Raw genomic sequence first — 21,181 nt, 5'->3', positions numbered from 1 at the left:
TATGGCGATGTAAGCAGTGTTTATATATACCGAGTTTTTAACTAATAAAATATAAATGTGTGTATAATTATGTGTTACTAATGTTCGATAAGTAATTTAAAGTGCAATAAAGCCAACTGTAGACATAAATAAGCTGTGAAAACGAAGAAAGATACTGATGTTTTTGGTTACAGCAAAGAGTCTTCTAACATTCTGAACGCCTAAGAAGACAATCTTCGACGTGTCACAATGCCTAAGTCAAAGAACGATCACATAGAGAAAACAGCGAAGTTAATATTCAAAAACTCGAGAAACACTATCAATACATATTCAAAGACGTATTCCGGCGCATCGCAGACTTACACAAAAAGTCTAATTCTACAACTAAAACAGAATATACCCAACGCAGAATACTATCAAGAAAATGGCAGAGTTAAACGAGATTTAAGCATAGAAACAGATATTTGCATTTTGAGAGGATACTATAAGAAAAGAAGAAATAGATTAATTAACCATGGAACCGTTTCCACGAAATCTAAGTATTCTGTTAATCGTACTGAAATAGATACTATCGATGAATTTAAATATGACAGCAGTGCTTGTGGGGACAGTAAAGGAAGTATGAAATTAAAGAATGCATATTTTAATATAAATCTAACCTCATTCGTTGTACGGAACCTAAAGAAACTGTTGAATGACTGGGTTAAAAAATACTTGTTGGATAATGACGAGACAAAAGAAAAAATCGAAACGGTTCTCGATTCAATATTACATAAGTTAGACCTTCAAATGAAAAATACAGTCTCTTCACGTACCTACACTGTAGATATAGAAGTAATAGATCAAGAACAAAATCAATTATCTCATCACATAAAATCCCAAGCTGCTAAACAAGGAAGTCTAAGTGTACCTTTAGTTGGTAAAGGCTTTAGGATTTTGTCCACCCTGAGTGTCCCTAAAAACATAAATAGGCCTAAACCTACAAAGCGTTCCTGGAGCCAATTGAACAAAATTCGTCATAAAAAGATTTTACTTTCGACTAATGGATCAAGCAAGTATCTATTTACTTCTTCAAGTTTAAACTTTTTAACACTTCCAACGAATTGTTTGACAAAACGTTGTGCCACGTACCAACAAGACATTTCCGGAAATAATAAAAATCAACAAAAATGTGTTGTTACACGAGAACAGCTTAATGGTTTCGAAAATTTTGACAGTTTTACAGCAATTGCAGGAAATTCAGCATTTGATACGATTCCAAGTATTTATAAGAATATATACAAAGAACTTAGGTATAAAGAACATCATGAATTCAGAACCAACAATCGAAATAAAAAGAATGAACATGAACATGATAATAGTGAACCATTAGTGCCTAGTGATTTTAAGAATCAAATTTATGGTTTTGTTAAAAATAAGCAAATACAAGAAACAGAACAGACCAATTCCTTAATGAGAGCAAGTGTTGATAAAAAAGTAAAGAAAGTTACTAGAAGGACTAAGAAAAGCATTTCAAGATTGCGTAAATATAAAAATATCAAATCAAAAAAGTTTACATATTACTTTAGGAAATCAAAATACCATACCCAACGAGAAAAAGATCTGTTATACCATTTTCAAAGTATTTTTAAAATTATTTCTTCTCACAAATGTAGAGATGTGAAATTAGACATACACGTAAATGTTTTTCCTTTAAGTGATAGTAAAACAGAAAAAGATGCAGTTAATACTTGTGAGTATTCATATCCACTCATCAGCGGTAACTTGAATACACAGGTTAATCCAAAAATTGTGTACGGTGATTCAGTGCCTCATGAACATAACATTATACCATTGCTCGATGGAGCTGTTAGTCAAGCTAAATATATTATTAATAGAGAAATATCCACAGGAAGTTCTGGGAATAACATCCCCAGAGACAATACAGCTAATAATCATATCGCCAAAAATTCTGAAATAGCTCAAGAAATAAGTGAAATCAAAACGATGATCAAATCTTTAACAAGTACTACGGAAAAGCTTGTTAAAGAACATCTAACTAAAAAAAGTACAACTAAAAATATTCCTATCAGTCATTATGCTAACACGAATGATGTGAACAATTTAGCTAAACCATCTGTAGGTGTACAATTTTCAAACAGGTTTGTAAAAGATGATGTAATCGGTTCCGGAATAAAACTGAAAAAAGACCCCAAAAAGAAACACAGAGAATATAATCCCCGTCTTATTAAAAGAAGTACTTCATATAACATTATAGATAGCGAATCTATACTTAAAGTCACTGATATGACTTCCGCAGCTCAAGGTGAAACTAATGTCAGAAGTAGAGTAGATAAAGCTTTGACTTGTTCTTTGCCAAAATCAAAATCATTATTCGAAGTATCTTGTAGTAAATGTGATGAAAACTCATCAGTTATTAACTGCGATGAGATGATGAATCTACAAGAGTATGTTTACAATGTTTGTGAACGTAAAAATAAACCTCATACTCCAGATGGAGATACTTTGCAGTATGTAAAACCACCATGCAACGAAGGTAACACAAAAGTTGAACAACAACTAGAATGCACTCAAAACATAGAATCAGTAGAACGCAACGATGACGAGAAGCAAAGCTCAACTATTTTCATAGACATCGAACCAAAAACAAAAACACATGGCAAGAAAATTACTATTCGACATCGTACTGGAATAAGATTTTGCGAGGGATGTTGTTATTGCATTTTGCTTTGGATTCCAATACTTGCAATTTTATGGTTATTCCATGAATATGTTTTGAAACATTATCTACCAGAAGAGTTTTCGCTACGCAGATTATTAAGATTGAAGAGAGATTACATTAATGAGTCAAATTTACGTCTTACACTTGCCGATTTGGGGTTTTAATTATTTTGATAAAAATATATGTGTTTTATATTTAAAAACGCTTAATATTATGTTAAAAGTGATTCTTGTAACTAGTAGCTCTATTCTATTTATCAAAATATACAGAAGAGTTACATATTTTTATTTTACTCTCTATACTCTCAATAGTTTTACATTATGTAAGTAAAAGTATATGATTATAGATGTCACTAACGACTAAATATTTAAACACCATCATACTGAGATATTAATAAAACATGTATTTTTTACATAATTATACTTGTCGTGACCACTGATCACAAGATAAGCTTTGCTCCAAACTTTTTACTGTTTCTTCTCAACTCTATATGTCATTCATAGCCAACTCTACTTATAACAATAAATCCTGGAACGTTGTAGAACTTCTCATATTTAATTTGTATAGTTCTTGCATTTCACGAAGGTCACTGACTCATTCTTGTGTTTAAGTCGTATAGGTATACGTAAGATACACTAAATGTGTGCGTTTGACAGCGTTGCTCGCGACTGATTGATCCGACATGCACGCACACTTACGCAATGACCATATAAACGACGTTACCACAAGTAAAGTTCAGAAGCCTTCGTGAATTGCGAGAACTGTATTTGTTTTAGAGTCCCAGACAGTTAACACCAGTTTAACAAAGTAAACTAAAAATGGATTTTGGTATTGAAAACAATAATACGGGCATGATAAATATAAATTCGGACGAATATATAAAAACTTCAATACCACAGCAAAAGCCTGTAAACGGTGAAACGCCTATTATAAGTCAAATAACCAACTTTGAAGGAAATCGTGGAATGCAATCGTCAGTCATATTGTCAGATGTAACATTATCAAATTCAAACCAATGTTCAAGGCATATGGTAAGCGTATGTAACTATAACAGTGATAAAACTTTTACAAACAGCTTAACTGTATTTCTCAAAGATGTAATTGAAGAAAGTTATAATAATGCATTGATTCCTGAAACCCAAGAATTAGTATTTATTGCGCCCAAACGATGTAAGAAGTTACGTAGAAAACCATTGAAATATAAACATTCAGAGGAAAATATGAGAAGAAAATTAAAAACGTATTATAAAGGAACAAAAATAAATTGTTCTCATCCAAGGCAAATCCAACAAAAACTCCGATCCAATTCCGTCTTAAGAGTTGTCTCTCATACAAGAATTTTGAAGAAAGTTCTATCAAAAGCAAACCTTTTAGATGAAGCTGGCAACACATTTCACAAAGACATTAACCAAGATAAAGCATTGGATATAGATGCTAGCGATGATACTTTAACTCGCATAAATAGTGAATCATCACAAAATGATAGTACTAGCACTAAGACCATACCCTCAGTTGTTGAAATTCCTATTAAAATATCTGCAAAAGAACCAACATCAGCACATACTTTAATACAAACTCAAAATGAGACTCCAGAGTTGTCTCAGACATCTAACGAAACAACTCGTATTAATGAAAATAAAATGTATCCCATAAATAACAATAAAAAAGAATCAAAACATAAAATAATAATCAAAACTGATATTATTAGCGTAGCGGTGGCACAAATTAATGACACATCTATTTTAAAATATAAAACAGATATGAGTAACGAACAAAGTCGAGAAGAAATGTTGTATAAGGAAAATCTTACAAGTGCTAAAAGTTTCAATACTCCATCAGATACTGCTAAAATAACATCATCCCTACAGATAACTGAAAAGGATACAAAAAATAATCATTTGTTAGCAAACAATAATGATAAAAATTGTATAGGTCTTACTGACATGGTTAACACTTTTGGCAAGATCAGTAGTGATACAATCATTATTCCGAAAACAAGTTCATATTCCAAAGACAATGCCGATTCTTTAGATATATTCTCCAATCAAACTCTTACACCTTCATCGGAATTAACCAATCAAACGGAGCCGTGTAACATCTATTACCAACCAACTCGCAACAGAGAAGAAGTTACGTCTACATTATTGGACAGTATTATTAACGTAGGAATGATTAAAATGCCTATTACTCGCTCGGAGAATGAATATAGTACAGGGAATTCAAATAATGGTATAATTACCAATGAATTAGGAAATTTCAAAGACAATTCCGATTCTTTAATTGTATTCTCAGATCAAACTCTCACACCTTCATCTGAATTAATCAATCAAACAGAACCATGTAACATTTATTACCAACCAACTCGCAACAGAGAAGAAGTTAAGTCCACATTATTGGACACTATTATTAACGTAGGTATTATTAAAACGCCTATTACTAGCTCAGACAATGAACATAGTACGGGAAATTCAAATAATGTCATAATTATCGATGAATTAGGAAAAATTCCATTTCCAAATAAAGTACAGGCAACAGATAAGTATTCAAAAAATGTTATTAAAAAATCAATTAGCGTAGATAATGACGGCGATCGCCCAAAAAATATCAACTTACCCAACGAAGAGACAATCAGATCAATTATAACAGAAACAGAGAACGCAAATAAGAAATCATGCTCCGAAGAGTTTCGTAACTTTGTTCCGCCCCTAGATATATGGGAAAAGTTGATTGAATACTTAGATATGAGAATTAGAAGATTGGAAGATTCACTAGTGAAACAAATTAGATACGAGTTAAAAGAATCATTAACTAAATTTGACAAATATTTTCCGTTCCCATTAGAGCAACATGATTTTTTAAGAAACAATAATATGCGTAATAAGATAAATGAAAGTGATGTAAGCAAAATGGAATCAGGGCATTTAACGCATTTTGATGAAAGTATGCAATGTGTTTTTGTGCAGAACGAACTTATCGACGAATTAATGTCCAAAATTAAAGTTGAAGGGAATGCTGTTATTGTTGAGGAGTTTCCACTGAAATCATTAAAGAGTCGGGTAAAAATAACGAAAGTTAATGATTCTTTCGAGATCATCAAGTCTCCTGTTAGAACTTGTACTTCTATAGGAAAGGGAAAAGGCGACTCCTTGTTGACTTCATCTTCTGAAGGTGTTAGAGTGGAAAAATTGAGTGAAATTCGACGACAAAATCGTCTTGTGAAGTGTGTGTCTGCTCCCATTCATTTCTTTAAGGCAAACATGCTCGTGATTACAAGTGTTCCGGCGTTTTTTGTTTTTATATTTCTTGTGTACCGATTTTTTCTTTTATTAATGTGATTTTGGCGAGTTATCTTTTGTGTTTTTTTGTTTTTACCTACCCTTTGTCTTACCCTCGCTCGCAACTTCTTTCACTCACTCGCATCATCACACTTTCCAGTTAAGTGAAACGGGGAGATGTGTTCAGTCGACCAATCAGACTCTTAATAGATGGTGTGAAAAAATATCACATCATCTTTTATAAATCTGATTGGTCGACTGTCGACGACTCCCCGCTCCGCTTAGGTGCAAAAGTCTCATGCAAAGTTAGAGGAATAATAAAAGAAGTGTTAGAAGGAATTTTATATTTATATTAAATTAATTATTAATTTGTCTATTAGCATTCATTCAATGAAACCATAAATGTTTGTTTTGGACAAGTTGTTAAAAAGGCTGCTATACTTAATTAGGCATGTGTAAATATTTTGACTGGAAATATGTTCTAGATTGACTAATTTTTGGACATTTCATGGGTTTATAATATTAGTCTTAATTTATTGTTGTTGGGCTAGCACTAAATGTCCAGATCGGTCCAACGTGAAAATCGGTCGAACTCGGCGGCTCCTGAAAAGAAACAAAAATAAGATTTCACTAAATCTTCCTGAATGTATTTTGCGAAAAACCTGTGATTTTTTCTGTTTATGTCAGGAGGATTATGCCATATGGATTGACCCATCCTACAAGGCATAGGGTTTTAACTTTCAATATTTTCTCTTAATTTTCATCCTAGTGTGTTTCTAATCCGTTTTTCCTACTGATCCTTTATAGAATCACTCCGTTCTGTCCTGTCTGCCCTTCCGTCCGTCTTTCCCCTTTGACCTAGAATCACGAAATTTGGCAGGTAGCAAAGCACAAGTTCCTAAAGGGGAAAATCCGAAAACCGTGTTTCATTTAGTGTCTACAGCGATCATCACTAATAGAAAAGCTAGCGAATCACCTACCCCGCTGGACGGCACTTATAATCGCTTCGCTCTCGCCGCCGCAGCGCTCCCGCCCCGCCCACCGCTGTCATCGAGCCCGTGGAAAAGATTTGCTGTTTACAGTAGAGGGTTGTTACGGATATTCGCATCCGCATCCGAAAATGCTAACATTCGCATCCGCATCAATTAATGCGAAGCTTTTACGGATGCGGATTCATATTTGAAACAACGGTATAATATAGACGTATAACGCGTAAAATTTAACTTCTCACGCGCCATTTTAACATTTCATGTCAAAAGTGCAATTTTAGTCCTTATTTTAAATGTGAACTACTTTTCACATGACAGTTGACCCATAGAGTTAAAATGGTGCGTGAGGAGTCATTTTGTACGGACTATACTTTGGCTTTGCTCAGATTTAAGTTTCAGTGACTGGAACGAGACATTTAGGCAGTGGTCCGACCGCCGCCGGTGAGAAAATTTTCTCTCAAGAAATGCATAATAAATGTACCTACATTCCGTGGTAACGAAAGATATGCATATATCAAAAGTTGCTCTCTAACTGTTCACACTGCCGTGCCGGCGACGACTCGCTTTACTAGTTTTGTCGCTGAGCGACGAGCTTTCAAAAATAAACTCGCACAGCGATATTCGTTCAGCGATGCTCGCTCGCTTGAACACGTATAACGCGCGCGCAGGTTTGCACAGAACTGAGCAACCGCGGGCGAATGGCGCGCGTAATTTGCTCGTCGCACTTGCATACTCGCTTATAGCCTAGCGACAAAACTATGAAACTACACACTCGCTTCCCGCTGATCGCCAACTCGTTTTAAGTTTCTAGTTCTACTCGTTTCTCTTTCATCGTCGGCGGTCGGACCATTGCCTTAGGAATCAAATAAATCAGCGCCACCTCTTAGATACTAATGAACGACCCGTTTGAAATCCAGACGTCACTGAGGTTGCATTGGTGCTAAAACACCACTGAGTTGGTGCCATTTTGTTTGTTCAATAACCCTGTCCATACGAAGTAATATATAAGTCAATGTTGAAAGGAGACAGATTTATGTCAGCGATAAGTACCTAGGTATATTTTTATCAATCACCTGAGTTTTGCGTTTCTCCTCCCTGTAGCTACAGCTGTTGCTTGGGCCACTGCTGGTGCATCTTCGTTTTGAGGCTTAAAACAGATTTAAAGAGTTACGAGATTTAAAAAAAAACCTAAATCCACGCGGACGAAGTCGCGGGCATTATCTAGTCATCATCATCATGATCAACCCATCACCGGCTCACTACACAGCACAGGTCTCCTCTCAGAGTGAGAAGGGTTTTGGCCATAGTCTATCACGCGCTGGCCAAGTGCGGATTGGCAGACTTCACACACCTTTGAGAACATTATGGAGAACTCTCAGGCATGCAGGTTTCCTCACGATGTTTTCCTTCACCGTTTAAGCAAGTGATATTTTAATTACTTAAAAACGCACATAACTCCGAAAAGTTGCGTGCCCGGGATCGAACCCCCGACCTCCGATTGGAAGGCGGACGTCCTAACCAAGGCTACTACAGCTTGTAATCAAAAAAATTACTCAATGAAAATAAAATTAATAAGTAGGTAGGTATGTCTAATTTTTGAAACTTACTTCTTCCCGTGCTGCTGATTCAGTGGTAGTCTGGTACCTAGGATCTTCCTGCACTTTAGGTATCGGAGCTCCGTACTGAGCGAACACACGGGGCTGGGTTCTAAAAATAAAACATTCCAAAATCACTAGTGACAAAATATACCTACATACTTATAGTTCATAAAAAATGACTCCTCACGCGCCATTTTAGGAAGGAAAACATCGTGAGGAAACCTGCATGCCTGAGAGTTCTCCATGGTTCTCTCATAGGTGTGTGCAAACCAATCTGCACTTGGCCAGCGTGATAGACTATGGCCAATACCCTTCTCACTCTGAAAGGCGACTGCTCTGTAGTGAGCCGGCGATGGGTTGATCATGATTATTAGATTACATTACTTCAATGATGTTCGCATTGGTATAGATTAGAATAGAATAGAATAGAAATACATTTATTGGTTGATCCAACACACGATAAACACAAATAATTACGAGTGTACCTATTATTTTCCTTAATACCCTTAATATACCTATCACACATTTCAAAGCATTGAACTGAGCATCAATATGCGTATCACACGTTGCATAATATGGGACAATGTGTCTGACTTAATCAGTCAAAACATTACCAAATACGGCGCAGGAATTTTAATTCGAAGAGTAAGCTGACCTTGAGAGTTTGTGACCTAGTTGAGACAGCGTATATCAACCAAAAAGACGTTTACGTTTATTCTTCTTCTTCTTGAAATGCCGTCTCCTATCGAAGGTTGGCAATCATCAGGGCTATCTGCACCATGAACACTGCTACGCGGAAAAGAGATCGGGTACTCTTTCCGTCGAACTGGCGTAAATTCCTTAGCCACGATGTTCTTTTTCGGCCTATTTTCCCCTGAATCATGAGCTGACGGAGGTCGTATTTGCTATTTGTCGTAATTTACGTTTATTAGTACGAATATTTTTACCCTAATTAATAACTGGATGGGTGCGCAAACTAGAATGGGCCTCATAAGAAAGCTCAGAGTTCCAGCGGGCGATTAATTGTAGCTACTCTTGGTTTTTCCCTACGTAATCAAATCAGAAATGAGGAGATCCGTAGAAGAACCACTTGGTTACTCTGGTTCTCCTATACATCAGGTTACGAAGCTGCAATGCAATGCGAGTATATCACAAGCAATCACAAGCAGAGCGAAGGCCTACCTTCGTTGTTAGACAGCAGAAATGTGACGATTGCAATCACCTTTAATTGACTGACACTCGCTCTCACTATGACGTGTTGACTGTTGGGTAAAATCACTGGTAAAATATCACAAAATATACAGTTGCAGAACACTGTAAATTCAGGCAATCATAACAATAATTGGCGTTATAACAATCAAAACTTTGTTTGACGAAAAGGAGGCACGAATATGTTAGAAAGAAGGAAATAGTAAACTAACCTTGTGCCGAAGGCTGTGGCGACCGCAGTAACCCTAGGACCTTCTTCCTCTTGATCATTATCTTGTTCTTCTGCTTGTTCAATGTCATTTCCTTGTTGGTTAATATCTAGACCACTTTGTAAAGGTTGGCCATCTTGAGGAGGAGCTTGTTGAGGATATTGCTGCTGAGGATACTGATTTTGGTAAAATTGCTCTTGATTTTGATAAGAAACTTGTTGCTGGGGTTGAGCTACAAATAAAGGTTGTTCAGGACTCTGATATTGATTTGGTTGGAACTGCGCTTGGTAGAACTGAGGTTGATAGTTTTGGTAGACGACTTGTTGATCGGTTGGTTCGATTTCTTCAACGTCTTTTGGTCGTTCTGGTTGTAAGAATTGCTTTGGCTGCGGTTGAGGCTGGAACTGCAATTGTGGCTGTGGGAATTGATTTGGTTGAACAGGTTGAGGTTGGAACTGCAACTGCGTTTGAGGGAATTGATTTGGTTGAATAGGCTGAGGTTGGAACTGTAACTGTGGTTGTTGGAATTGATCTGGCTGAGCCGGTTGAGGTTGGAATTGCAATTGCGGCTGTGGGTATTGATTAGGTTGGGCTGATTGTGGTTGAACTTGGAACTGTGCTTGAGGTTGATATTGAACTTGAGGTTGTGGGAATTGATTTGGTTGCACCGCTTGCGGTTGCAGTTGTATCGGTTGAGGTTGGAATTGAAATTGGGGCTGTTGGTATTGAATCTGATTAATTTGTTGACGCTGTAAAATGACCTTCTGCGCTTGAATTTTGGGGAAGTTTTGACCTTGTTTAGGTTGTCTTTCCAGAGGTTCAACATCACGTTCATCATTTTGATCAGGTTCCTCGTTTTGAGCAGGGTCTACCGGTTGGATAGGTAGGACGGGTTGTACACGTTGGACAGGTCGATATTGATTAATCGGTTCCTGAACAAAAGCAGGTCCTTGTTGAACTATTATAGGATTTTGGGCAAAGCCTTGGCCTTGATTTTGAGCCTGTTGCGCCAATAACTCTCGCTGAGCCAACACTGACGGTAAGGCTGTTAGATGAGCAGGTCCATCAAAGCCTGTTGATCGGCCATCTTGTAACTGGGCAGGTTGGTAAAATAAAGGTGCTCTGAGTTGGCCAAATTGTTGCAAAGGTACGAACTGTGGCTGTAATTTCAACTGAGCCAGAGGATTTAGAAATATCTCAGGTGGATATTCTTGCAGGTTTTGTTTTGTAACTTCTACAGCGACTTTGTCTTTTTGGTATTTTGTGTCAACCTTCCTTTCATCGTCTGAAATTTCTCCTTCATTCAAATTTAAAGCCTCAGTAGTTGTTTCAGCTTGGGTTGTTCTAAATTCAGGTCTTGAGGTTGTAGTAGTAGTTGTTTGTGAAGCGAATTGTCTTGGTGATTGCTGGTTTGGTAATCCGTTGTTTGGGACCCTGGCTAGCCTGTTCTCAAACTCTCTCTGCCTTGCGAATTGACGTGCCTTTTCTAGTTGTTGCTGGTACTGTAAATTTCAGTTATTTTAGTCGAGTGCTTTAATCTATTACCAATATTTATGATTTACTAGATGATGCCCGCTACTTCATCCGCGTGGGTTTAGGTTTTTAAACATTCCATGGGAACTCTTTGATTTTCTGGGATAAAAAGTAGCCTATGTCCTTCCCCGGGATGCAAGCTAACTCTGTACCAAATTTCGTCAAAATCGGATGAACGGTTGGGCCGTGAAAGGCAGACAGACATATAGACAAGCAGACAGACAGACAAACTTTCGCATTTATAATATTAGTATGGATAAGTGTTTAGATAGAAAACAGAAAGGAGCTCGTTGTTTAAAAGATTTTTACCATACCTCAACAGTTCGTATCAGAAACGTTTAACACACAAATAATAGAAAAGTCAATAAATACCTGTGCTTGTTGAAAACTGGGGTTTAACCTTCCAATATCAGCATTGATGCTCGGTCCAGTGTACTGCTGGCCGTTGATTGGTGACACTTCAAATATTGCCTGAGGTTCGATGCTGGGCAGGCCTTGAACTGACACGTCGCCTTCGTCGAAATTGTTCGGTGTTAGAGGTCTTCTCGGGTCCACTGGTGGTAAATACTGTTGCTGTTGGGGTGCCTGTAAAAAAATTTATGCTATTTAGTAGATAAATTCAGGTTAAAGAACACTAATTCTTCATAACGGTAACTGAAAAGGCGACTATCTTGATGCTAAGCTAACCATCAGATGATAAGAAATTGTAATCCGCTTGAAATGGAACTTATTTTTAAAGTTGATCTTCTGGTGATCAAATATTTAGAGCCCAAACCCTCCAGCCGTTACTTATTTTCTGAGCACAGAGAATTCAAATTCAAGAGTACGTTTGTCGCATATACAAGGTTTTGCATGAAAAACAAAACCGTAAAATGTTGGCGGGGACAGGGGAGAATGCTTTGTTGTGATTGGTGGACTCAAAAGTCACGTAATCAAGACACTGTGTGGAATGAGGGTACCAAACGGGCGTGGGTCGACTTTTGTGCCTAAGCTTGGCGATCTGGGGTGTCCGGCTATTAGACGTCTATAGGTAGTGAACTGTGTTTCTGAGAAACAAAATAGTGGAATAGATTAGGGGTAGTGTGTATTTATAATGTTCGCATATCTGTTAGCTTGTGCAGGCGGCCAAATTATAGATACCACTTACCCATTTGCTCGCTATCTCTATCTATATACTATACTAGCTGATCCCCGCAGCTTCGCCCGCGTAGATTTAGGTTTTTAAAGATCCCGTATAGCCTATGTCACTCAGGAATAATGTAGCTTTCTACTGGTGAAAGAATTTTTAAAATCGGTTCAGTAGTTCTAAAGATTACCCCCTACCACGGGCCGTGCAGCAGAAATCGTAATATTTTAATTTCGCCATAACTTCAAAACCAAACGTCCAATTTTAATCATTCAAAGACCAAATATTATCTCCATAAACTGTTCTTAGTGATGAAATCATTTATTTTGATAAGGATTAATAGCATGAGTAAAATAAACGCGTTTAAATGTAGTCCAAAAAAAATTCAAGATTTTTAAATAAACAAATGGTTGCTGTGCCTCACTCGACATAGATGGGTATAGTGTGTCGCGGACTTTTTTGTAGATATTTATAAGATCTACAATTAATTAGAACATTTTATGGTTCTATCTTTTATAGTTTAGGCAGCGTACGCAAAATAAGTAACTTTTCTGGTTGATTTTTTACACCTTGTGTCCGAAAAACACAAATATCTTACGGAACCCTATTTTTTTCCAAAATAAAATATAGCCTATGTTACTCGTGGATAATGTAGCTTTCGAATGGTGAAAGAATTTTTAAAATCGGTCCAGTAGTTTTTGAGCCTATTCAGTACAAACAAACAAACAAACAAACAAATAAACAAAGTTTTCCTCTTTATAATATTAGTGTAGATAGAAGGAAAGCTGACTGACTGACTGATCCATCAACGCACAGCTCAAACTACTGAACTGATCAGGCTGAAGTTTGGCATGCGGATAGCTGTTATGACGTAGACATCCGCTAAGAAAGAAGATTTAAAAATTCAACTCCAAAGTTGGTAAAATAGGGGTTTGAAATTTGTGTAGTCGGTTTTCTAAGCTAGTTTTCTATTAAAAAATTTAAAAAATAAACAAACTTACCACAAACTGTGTCCTCTCCGGTATAACAAAAGCAGGTCCATCAGGTCTCCAGCCACTTGGTGCGTACGGACCTTCTGCCACCACACCGCTCAACAGCAAGGACACCAATGTTAAAAATTCCTGGAAAACGTGGATAACCCATGGTATGATTGAAAGCTGTGATAGCCTAGAAAGCTGTGATAGCCTAACTACTAGGACTAGCTAGGACGTCCTAACCACTAGGCTATCACAGCTTAGATCGTATAATCAAGCGCAAATATTTTTTTTTTTTTTGAAAACACGATTTCCACCACACAAGCACTTAACCAACTACACAAAAAAAGCGTGTAATCACCTTCATTTTCGTTCACTTTCGCTTGTACCATGCGTGTGCGCATCGCTTTTATAGACAATAGGTCCGAAAATTGACATTCCTAACGCGCGCATTATCGACCTTTACTGCCTTTTTGAAAACGGCGCCTAAAAAATTATATGATGCTAATACCAACCTTATTATCTAAACGATAAGAACTGGGTGTATTTTTTGTACCAGTAAGAATATAGTTGTCATAACCAAAGGCTTACAATAAGGATATTTTAGATGCATTCATGTACATGAAAGATATGTTGCTTTATTGTAGATATAGATTCGTATTGAAATGTAAGCCTCAATCAATAGGATGTTTGTACAGGTATGGAATAAATTGCACTACAAATAAAATAATAACTCGGTAGGTATCTTCTTCTAAAAGCCTTCTTCTTTAAGCCTCAATAGCTCAACGGGTAGAGGAGTGGACTGAAAACCGAAAGGTCGACGGTTCAAACCCCGCCCGTTGCACTATAGTCGTACCTACTCCTAGCACAAGCTTGACGCTTAGTTGGAGAGGAAAGGGCAATATTAGTCATTTAACATGGCTAATATTCTTTATAAATAAAAAAAACAAAGCTGACTAACTGACTGAGCGACTGATCTATACGCTATCTATCAACGCACAGCTCAAACTACTGGAAAGAAATTGGGCATTCAGTTAGCTATTATGACTCGAATAAAAGCTCCGCATCCGCTAAGAAAGGATTGTTGAAAATTCAACCCCTAAGGTGGTCAAATAGGGGTTTGAAATTTGTGTAGTCCAGGCGGACGAAGTCGCGAGCATAATATAAGCTAGTTTGATTATGTGTACGTTTACCTACACTACAAAGTTAAATATTTGAGTACCGTCTAATCATACTTTTTAGGCTTCTGTGGCCTAAGGGTGCCAACGAGACCCTAGCTATTACTAAGCCTCCGCTGTACGTCCGTCCGTCCGTCCGTCCGTCCGTCTGTCCGTCAGCGGGCTGTGCTTATTTAGGTAACCGTAATAGGTAGAGAGTTGAAATTTTCACAGAATGTGTATTTCTATCGCTGCTATAACAACAATTGATAATAAAAATTTAAAACTTGTTATTTCTTGTACAATGGTACAAAACCCTTCGTGTGTAAGTCCGACACGCACTTGACCGGTTTTTTATTTACTTTGGGGTGTCTATGGAAGTCTGTTTTTTTGAAAAGTACACTAATCTTTTCTATCAGTAGAGTCACAAATCACTATAGTTTTTTAACAAAAAATACTTTTAAAAGATAAAAATATGTTTTTGTTAGAAATTCCCAGTGAAAAACAGATAAAAACATCGAAACTCGGAACCTCCACTGACTCTATCAAAGTTACGCACTAAATCACGAGACATATCAGATAATGTGAAAAATATTTCATTCTGTGGTAGGTAAGTATTTTTCTATGTTAGAAAAGATTAATAAAATAAAACCCATACGTACATTACCTATATCCATTTAAGTACATTACCATTATCTATAATATAATATTATAAATGCGAAAGTGTGTCTGTCTGTCTGTCTGTCTGCTAGCTTTTCACGGCCCATCCTTTCAGCCGATTTTGATGAATAGAATAGAATAGAATAGAATGTTTTTTTATTCGTGTAAACTTTTTAAAAGTGCTTATGGATAGTCAGGTAGTTTTAATTTACCACTGAAATTTGGTACAGAGTTAGCTTACATCCCAGGGAAGGACATATAGGAAAATATTAAGTTGGTATAGTCGGTAAAAAATGACACCTCACGCGCCATTTACGGTTTTAGGTGAACCGTACTTTAGACATGACAGTTGATCTATAGAGTTAAAATGGCGCGTGTGAAGTAATTTTTACGCATTATATGGATTACTAGCTTATGCTCGCGACTTCGTCCGCGTGGACTACATAACATTCAAACCCCTATTTCACTGCCTTAGGGATTGAATTTTCAATAAATCTTTCTTAGCCGATGCCTACGTCATAATAGCTATCTGCATGCCGAATTTCAGCCCGATCCGTCCAGTAGTTTGGGCTGTGCGTTGATAGATCAGTCAGTCAGTCAGTCCGTCACCTTTTCCTTTTATATATTTAGATAGATTAGCTTATGCTCGCGACTTCGTCCGCGTGGACTACAAAATTTCAAACCCCTATTTCACCCCCTTAGGAGTTGAATTTTCAAAAATCCTTTCTTAGCGGATGCCTACGTCATAATAGCTATCTGCATGCCGAATTTCAGCCCGATCCGTCCAGTAGTTTGAGCTGTGCGTTGATAGATCAGTCAGTCAGTCAGTCACCTTTTCCTTTTATATATTTAGACTAGCTTATGCTCGCGACTTCGTCCGCGTGGACTACAAAATTTCAAACCCCTATTTCACCCCCTTAGGAGTTGAATTTTCAAAAATCCTTTCTTAGCGGATGCCTACGTCATAATAGCTATCTGCATGCCGAATTTCAGCCCGATCCGTCCAGTAGTTTGAGCTGTGCGTTGATAGATCAGTCAGTCAGTCAGTCAGGCAGTCATTCAGTCAGTCAGTTAGTCAGTCACCTTTTCCTTTTATATATATAGAAGAAGACTAGCTTATGCTCGCGACTTCGTCCGCGTGGACTACAAAATTTCAAAACCCTATTTCACCCTCTTAGGAGTTGAATTTTCAAAAATCCTTTCTTAGCGGATGCCTACGTCATAATAGCTATCTGCATGCCGAATTTCAGCCCGATCCGTCCAGTAGTTTGGGCTGTGCGTTGATAGATCAGTTAGTCAGTCAGTCAGTCAATCAGTCAGTCAGTCACCTTTTCCTTTTATATATTTAGATTACAAAAGGACACTCTTGTCTATTGTAGTGTACACAGTGACATGATGTATCCCGTCCCGTTCTCCGTAGGGCATTATGTGCGGCCACTCAACTGAAAACTGTGAATTTCACGTCAGATTTCCGCCCAGTGGATGTTCCTTTTATAATGGGACGTTTAATGCATGCACGAATTTATACTAACCACACGAGAAAATGGTAAATGGAGATGTGAAAACGGGGCGATGAAATTATTTACAGGTCGTATAATGCGAATTGAAACCTTTTGCAAATAATAATTTTGTCTAGTTTACACCCGCCGATATACAGACTGTAACCAGAACGCTAGCAAAAACTTAGCGTTAATTGTTATACTACCTAAACACAATCCAATACCAATAACCATTTGCCTCATTTTGTAGTTTTAGTGAGTTAGTATCTTTCAAATCCTGTATAGGTAAAATTTAGTGTAGGTACACTAAATTTTATCGACACATTACAGATGGATTGATTAATTATTCATTACTAGCTGATGCCCGCGACTTTGTCCACGTCGATTTAGGTTTTTAAAAATCCCGTGGGAATTCTTTGATTTTCCGGGATAAAAAGGATCTTTTACTAAAGGTACCCATGCAAAAAACAGGTAAATCCGTTGCGACGTGATTGAAGAGCAAGCCAACAAACAAACAAAAAAAAAAAAACACACTTTCGCATAATAGTGATATGGGTAGTAATTAATTTCGGTCCTTAATCAGTTAGATAGGTAGATACAGTACATACTAGGGGTATACCATCATCATCATCATGATCAACCCATCACCAGCTCACTACAGAGCACCGGGTCTCCTCTCAGAGTGAGGGTTTTGGCCATAGTCTACCACGCTGGCCAAGTGCGGATTGGTACACTTCACACACCTTTGAGAACATTATGGAGAACTCTCATTCATGCAGGTTTCCTCACGATGTTTTCCTTCACCGTTAAAGCAAGTGATATTTAATTAATTAAAACACACATAACTCCGAAAATTTAGAGGTGCGTGCCCGGGATCGAACCCCCGACCTCCGATTAGAAGGCGGACGTCCTAATCACTACGCTATCACAGCTTATATGACTGTATTTAATAAGCTTTTATTTAGGTCCTAGTTGTTTACTATGTGAGAGTCTCTGATGTAAGTCAAGTAAATGAATGTTCGTCATGAAAGGCTTCATGTTATTTATTTAGTGCTTGAATAGTGCCAGACAGTTTGGAGGATAGCCAAGGGAATCTGGTTTAGGGTTGTCGCACATATTATGGTTATTTACTTAAAACCTACCTGTTCAAAATATCAATGTAGCGTTCTAAGGATAAACTACATAATAGTTAATGGACAAAAATTCATTAGGTAGGTACTGTTGTAAATTAAACCATACAACTTTAGGGTTAGGTTAGGTTTTTAATCCGTACCTCAAAAGGAAAAACGGAACCCTTATAGGATCAGTTAGTTGTCTGTCTGTATGTCCCTCTGTCTGTCAAGAAACCTACAGGGTAAGTACCTACTTCCCGTTGACCTAGAATCATGAAATTTGGCAGGTAGGTACATCTCATAGCTGACATTTGGGGAAAAATCTGAAAACCGTGAATTTAGGGTTAGATCACACAAAAAAAAAATTGTGGTCATGAACTAATGATTAGTATTTTCAACTTTCGAAGTGAGATAACTATATCAAGTGGGGTATCATATGAAAGGTCTTCACCTGTACATTCTAAAACAGATTTTTATTTATTGTTATGCATCATAGATTTTGAATTATCGTGCAAAATGTCGAAAAAATACGACTGTAGTACGGAACTCTCATTGCGCGAGCCTGACTCGCACTTGGCCGGTTTTTTTTGTTTGTTTTGTTTTTTTTCGCTCAGCCTAAAAAAGGAGAGAAAGTTGTTAAAAAAATTAATTAATCATTCAGCTCTCCTAGCTCATCAATGGCGATCAATTCTGCAGCAAAGTTAGAGTTCTCACTTTGGAAAAACAAATTATTAGTACCTACCTATTTTAAATTTCATACTAAGATAACTATACCAAATGGGGTCTAATATGAAAGGGCTTTACCTGTATATTCTAAAACCGATTTTTATTTATTTTTATGCATAATAGTTTTTGATTTATCGTCTAAAATGTCGAAAAAATACAACTGTAGTACGGAACCCAAACGTGCGTATGACTCGCACTTGGCCGGTTTTTTCTGCTTCCTCCGATTTACAACCCTAATTTTGTCTCGTTCGTTGATTAAAATAATACATTTTCGAAATGTTTATCAGCAAATACTTCTTCACATTTGAATGAAAGGAATATTGGAAGAATCTCTCGCTGTATCGAATAGGTATTTGCTTAGTGAGATAGGTATCCCAAGTTTGACTCCCTGTTGGGTACGTTTCATCATAATCATCATGTCAACCCATCGCTGACCCAGTACTGAACACAGATCTGACAGGTGGAGATGGCAATCGGGGTATGAGACGGAGGGGACGCCCCGCACACCCGCACATAACCCGCGCTCGCCAGGACTGGGTTAGCGTGAGGGCTGTGCGGGTGTGCGGGGTGTTCCCTCCCCGATTACCATCTCGACCTGTTGCGTACGTACTAATCTGTTTATCTCTTTAGTGCCATTTTTTCGTTTCATCTTTCAAATCACAAAGGTAGGTAGGTAGGTACTAAACACAAAAAGGTCATAAAAATTTAAATTCAGGGTGTTTTCGTAAACATTTTCGTTTACACCATCAGATGCACATGACATCATGATTCGGTCGGCGCGTGCTGCCAAGGTGCGAGGGCGCAGGTTCGATTACTGATTCTGCACTCGTCTAGGTCAATAGCGTCGCTTACTCACCGCGATTTGAATATTTGTGTTTTGGTAGCGTTCTATTTTTGGGTAAAGGAAAGGTAAAATGGTAAGGTGTCATCACCAAGGCAACGAAGTTAAAGCCTTCGTTATAGAAAACTTCATCGTCATCATGATCACCCCATCGTCGACACACTACTGAGCGCGGGTCTCCTCGGGTTTAGGGTTTAGGCGATAGTCGGCCACGCTGCTGGTTCGGTAAGGATTGGCAGACTTCACACATCTTTTGTGAACATTATAATGAACTCTCAGCCTCTGCGGGTTTCCTCACGATATTTTCCTACACCGTTAAATCAAGTGATATTTTAATTTCTTAAAACGCACATAACTCCGAAAAGTTAGAAGTGCGTGCCTGGGATCGAACGTCTGACCTCCCGAATAGAAGGGACCTAATGGTAAAGAGTTCAGACGTATAAAATCACGTCATGCATTGCCAGAAACGTATCTCTCTACTATCATAGTAGTCGATTCATTTGATGATTTGATGGCACTTTGTGAAAGTTAATTTGAAGGAAAAAAATGTATTTTAAGTCGGTACTTAATAATATGTTCTATTCCTAAGCTTTTTATGAAAAGCTTTAATGCAATTACTAAAGCCACTTGCAATTACAAATTCCTTCAATTCTAAAAAACACAGGATAAATTAATTAAAAGTCACAAAATGGAGTGCACTTGATAGGTACAAGTCCGACCTTCCTGTCCAAAAATATTACTGTAAAAATGTACAGACCAAGAGAAAATGTCCAATTAATTTGATTGCCAAACTTTTCCTCGAAGTAGGGTGACCTAAAGAAAATAAAATCGACCTTTAGAAAGAGATTTTAGCTTCGTAGCTGTTATTAATACATATGTAACGTTTTGTCGATCTCGACGACAGACAACGACTCTACACAAAATTAAATTAAATATAATCTTTACTGAATAGGTCTAAGTTATATTAATAATTAGTACGTCTCATCATTATCATCATCAGAATTCTGAACCCAATACCGGTACCACTACTGCATCCATCTGCTCTCAGAATAGGGTCTTGGACCGTAGTAATAAAATGACGTGATGTTTTGTATATATTACTAGCCCCATAAACTACCGCTATACAAAAATCACTTCATTTTATTACTACAGTACAAAACCCTCTTTCCACAATACTTGCCAATTACGGATTAGCAGACTTCACACACCTTTGAGAACATTATGAAGACCTCTTCCTCATATGGTGTTTTCCTTCACCGTTAAAGCAAGCATCAAACGTCACGATTAGTCGATTTTCATAGTACTTTCTTCAAAATATAATATCCCGGAACCCCGAATAAATGGGAAAAGAAAAAAACAGTAAAAATATCGAGTTCCAATAGGCCTTCACTCGATAACTCGCATTTGTTTTGGTACCTACCAACTGTCTTTAGAGAATGACAGTTATCTATATTACTAGCTTATACTCACAACTTCGTCCGCGTGGACTACTCAAATTTCAAATCCCCATTTCACCCCCTTAGGGGTTGAATTTTCAAAAATCCTTTCTTAGCGGATGTCTACGTCATAATA

The 21,181-nt window shown here is 37.4% G+C and overlaps 2 protein-coding genes across 2 annotated transcripts; one reads left to right on the top strand and one right to left on the bottom strand.

The window, feature by feature from the left end:
• Positions 1 to 129: 129 nt before the first annotated feature.
• LOC117993961 (uncharacterized) lies at positions 130 to 6,470 on the top strand. The gene is made up of 5 exons (XM_069507334.1): positions 130 to 2,638; positions 4,076 to 4,324; positions 4,994 to 5,112; positions 5,665 to 5,805; positions 6,462 to 6,470. The coding sequence occupies exons 1-5, from the start codon at positions 229 to 231 to the stop codon at positions 6,468 to 6,470; spliced, it is 2,928 nt and encodes a 975-aa protein (XP_069363435.1). The 5' UTR covers positions 130 to 228.
• On the bottom strand, positions 6,354 to 14,061 carry LOC117993866 (putative uncharacterized protein DDB_G0271606). Its single transcript, XM_034981739.2, has 7 exons — positions 13,976 to 14,061; positions 13,642 to 13,761; positions 11,887 to 12,099; positions 9,985 to 11,483; positions 8,573 to 8,672; positions 8,039 to 8,112; positions 6,354 to 6,579 (listed from the first exon to the last, which is right to left on the bottom strand). Exons 1-7 carry the CDS (start codon positions 13,979 to 13,981, stop codon positions 6,510 to 6,512), a joined length of 2,082 nt encoding a protein of 693 aa, XP_034837630.1. The 5' UTR covers positions 13,982 to 14,061; the 3' UTR covers positions 6,354 to 6,509.
• Positions 14,062 to 21,181: the final 7,120 nt, after the last annotated feature.

Source organism: Maniola hyperantus, chromosome 25, assembly GCF_902806685.2.
Source record: "Maniola hyperantus chromosome 25, iAphHyp1.2, whole genome shotgun sequence".
In the NCBI taxonomy this organism is placed as follows: domain Eukaryota; kingdom Metazoa; phylum Arthropoda; class Insecta; order Lepidoptera; family Nymphalidae; genus Maniola; species Maniola hyperantus.
The sequence above is the reverse complement of the archived record's forward strand: the minus strand, read 5'-3'. Positions and strand labels throughout refer to the sequence as shown.